The sequence below is a fragment of the Miscanthus floridulus genome, chromosome 11 (genome assembly GCF_019320115.1).
Source record: "Miscanthus floridulus cultivar M001 chromosome 11, ASM1932011v1, whole genome shotgun sequence".
In the NCBI taxonomy this organism is placed as follows: domain Eukaryota; kingdom Viridiplantae; phylum Streptophyta; class Magnoliopsida; order Poales; family Poaceae; genus Miscanthus; species Miscanthus floridulus.
In genome coordinates this window covers 6,382,780-6,386,560 of record NC_089590.1, presented here as the reverse complement: position 1 = coordinate 6,386,560, position 3,781 = coordinate 6,382,780, and the positions used below count along the sequence as shown (strand labels likewise).

General features: G+C 54.4%; 1 protein-coding gene across 1 annotated transcript; it reads left to right on the top strand.

Moving 5' to 3' along the window:
• The first annotated feature begins 266 nt into the window (after nt 1-266).
• LOC136491582 (uncharacterized) lies at nt 267-629 on the top strand. The gene has a single exon (XM_066487883.1). It carries the CDS (start codon nt 267-269, stop codon nt 627-629), a length of 363 nt encoding a protein of 120 aa, XP_066343980.1.
• Nucleotides 630-3,781: the final 3,152 nt, after the last annotated feature.

The window sequence follows — 3,781 nt, the reverse complement described above, 5'->3', positions numbered from 1 at the left end:
AATCCTGGGTAGTACCCACTTGTTATCGACCCGATCATCGACAACACCCGACTCTCTAAGGTGTTGATGGACGGAGGCAGCGGCCTCAATATCCTATACGCCAACACCCTGGAGCTCTTGGAGATCGACCGATCGAGGCTCCGAGGCGACGCCGCACCCTTGCACGGCATCATGCCAGGGAAACGCACGTGACCCCTCAGGCGCATCGACCTTCCCATCTGCTTTGGCACCCCTCCAACTACCGCAAGGAAGTCCTTACCTTTGAGATGGTCGGGTTCATGGGAACCTACCACGCCATCCTGGGGTGGCCGTGCTACGCCAAGTTCATGGCAGTCCCCAACTATACCTACCTCAAGCTTAAGATGCCAGGCCCCAGCGGTATCATCATGATTGAGTCCACGCGCGAACACGCATATGACTGCGACATCGAGTGCATCGAGTACGCTGAGGCTCTCGCCGAGGCTGAAACCCTCATCGCCAACCTCGACCAACTCAGTGGTGAGGCACCTGACTCCAAGCATCGCACAGGGGCATTTGAGCCCGCGGAGGCCATCAAGCTCGTCCCGGTCGACCCCGCCTGCCCCGACGATCGGGCGCTGAGGATCAGCGCCACCCTCGACATCAAATAGGAAGCTGTGCTCATCGACTTCCTCCATGCGAATGCCAACATATTTGCATGGAGTCCCTCGAACATGCTGGGCATACCGAGGGAGGTCGCCGAGCATGCCTTGGACATCCGGGCCAGCTCTAGACCGGTGAAGCAACGCCTGCACCGCTTCGACGAGGAAAAGCATAGGGCCATCGGTGAGGAGGTGCAGAAACTCTTGGCGGCCGGGTTCATCAAGGAAGTGTCCCACCCAGAGTGGTTGGCTAACCCCGTGTTAGTTAGGAAGAAAAATGGGAAATGGAGGATGTGTGTAGACTACACCGGTTTGAACAAAGCCTGTCCAAAAGTCCCCTTCCCATTACCCTGAATCGATCAGATCATTGACTCCACTGCGGGGTGCGAGACCCTGTCTTTCCTCGATGTGTATTTTGGTTACCATCAAATCTAGACCGGTGCAAGCTGCGTCACTACTTCAAGTCTCACCCAGTGACTGTGGTATCGTTTCCCTTTGGGAGAGATAGTACATAACTAGGAGGCCTTAGGCAGGATAGCCAAGTAGGCCGTTGAGCTCATGGGGGAAGCCTTGACTTTTGCGCCTCGGAAAGCAATTAAGTCTCAGGTCTTGGCCAATTTTGTGGCTGAGTGGACCGACACCCAACTACCACCTGCTCAAGTCCAGATAGAATGCTAGACCATGTACTTCGATGGGTCTCTAATGAAGACTGGGGCAGGCACGGGTCTCCTCTTCGTCTCGCCCCTCGGAGTACAGATGTGCTACATGGTGCGGCTCCACTTCGCTGCCTCCAACAATGTGGCCAAGTATGAGGCCCTTGTCAATGGCTTGCAAGTTGCCATCAAACTTGGGGTACGGCGTCTTGACGTCCGGGGCTCATCGTCGATCAGGTCATGAAGGAGTCAAATTGCCTCGACCCGGAGGCTTACTGCAAGTTGGTGCATCGCCTAGAAGACAAGTTCGACGGTCTCGAACTAAACCACATCGTGTGGAAGTACAACGAGGCCGCCGATGAACTGGCAAAGATGGCCTCGGCATGGGCTCCAGTCCCCCCGAACGTCTTTGCCAGGGACCTCCACAAACCCTCCATTGACTACACCTCGGTAACAGAGGCGGGCCCACCTGTCGAACCCACGACAGGGCTCAATGCCCCCTCTATTGCCAAAACTCTCTTGACCAAGCCTGAGGTCATGGAAATCAACACTGAAGCCCCCTAGACCAATCAAGACGCGGATTGGCGAATCCCGTTCCTTGATTGGCTTAATCAGGGGGAGCTTCCTAGTGACAGGACCGAAGCCCGATGGCTTGCGCGCCGAGCCAAGTCTTACGTCCTCTGTAATGATGAATTGTACAGGCGAAGTCCCTTCGGTGTCCTTCAATGATGCATCACCGCCGAGGCAGGCCAAGCCCTGCTTCGGGACTTGCACGCAGGGGCCTGCGGGCACCATGCGGCGCCTCAGATGCTCGTGGGAAACACTTTCCACCAAGGGTTCTACTGGCCGACGGTGGTCGCCAATGCCACCAAGCTAGTACACTCCTACGAAGGATGCCAGTACTATGCTCGGTAGACGCATCTCCCGGCCCTGGCCCTCCAAACCATCCCCATCACATGGCTGTTCGCCATGTGGGGGCTCGACATGGTCGGCCCTCTGCAAAAGGCCCCCGGGGGCTACACCCATCTACTAGTATCAATTGACAAGTTCTCTAAATGGATCGAGGCTCGTCCAATCAATCGAATCAAATCCGAGCAAGCGGTGCTGTTCTTCACCGACATTATCCATAGGTTTGGGGTTCCTAACACCATCATCACCGACAATGGGACACAGTTCACTGGCAAAAAATTCTTGACATTTTGCGACGACCACCACATCTGTGTGGCCTGGTCGGCTGTAGGACACCCAAGGACCAATGGCCAAGTAGAACGTGCCAACCACATGATCCTACAAGGCCTCAAGCCAAGAATTTACAACCGGTTGAAGAAATTTGGCAAGAAATGGCTCGCCGAACTCCCATCGGTCATCTGGAGCCCGAGGAACACTCCAAGCCAAGCCACGGGGTTCACGCCTTTTTTCCTGGTCTATGGGGCCGAGGCCATCCTCCCCACTGACTTGGAATATGGTTCCCCAAGGCTACAAGCCTATAACGAACAAAGTAACTGCACCACCCAAGAGGACGCCCTCAGCCAATTGGAGGAAGCCCGAGATGTCGCACTGCTGCACTCGGCTAAATACCAGCAGACCCTACGGCGCTATCAGGCCCGGCGCATCCGAGGCCAAGACTTGAAGGTAGGCGACCTGGTGTTGAGGCTAGCACAGAGCAACAAGGGCTGCCACAAGCTGACCCCGCCATGGGAAGGACCGTACATCATCGCCCAAGTACTGAAGCCCGGGACTTACAAGCTAGCCAACGAGAAGGGCGAAATCTTCACCAACGCTTGGAATATAGAACAACTACGTCGCTTTTATCCTTAAAATCCCAAGCATTGTATATATTGTTTCTCAGAATACAATTGAAACCTGCTTTTAGTTGTTCTAATTTCTCGAGAAGTTCCTCGAGCCTATCGTTGGTCTCGGCAATACGATTACACTGTAAGGGAGACTCAACTCTACCTCCGCAGAACCAAATCTCCCTCGAGGGCTAGAGGGGGGATTCCCCCTAAAGTCCCACGTGCCATTTTTAGTCGTCTTTCAAAAAAATTCCTATGCCAAACCCTCTAGCACGCTCTGACGAATCGGTTGTGCAAAACCCAAGGACCAAAAGCCCGACTCAGGGCCTAAAGTCCGATTGAGTTGTGAGACAGCCTAAGCCTCCAGGCTACGGCGCTCCCTCACCACCTTTCGCCCAGGGGATGGCTTAGGCTCCAAAGAGGTTTTTTGCAAAGAAATCAGATCAGAGACAACAAGAGGGCAGAGGCTTGAAAATACAAGACAAACGATTAAAGAAACACGAGTACTTTAAAAAAGAAAGGCCTCAACGGCCACAAGCGTTACGATACAAAATCTAATTCCTACTCTATTTACATGGCCACTTGGGCCCAGGTCAAGGCTCAGCACCTCCGGCATCGATAGACGGCGGGGGAGGGACCACCTCCTCTTCAAACAATGTTGCCAGCGCGGTGCTAGGGCCTTCTGCTGCCTCCAACAGCTTCGTCACCACCTCAT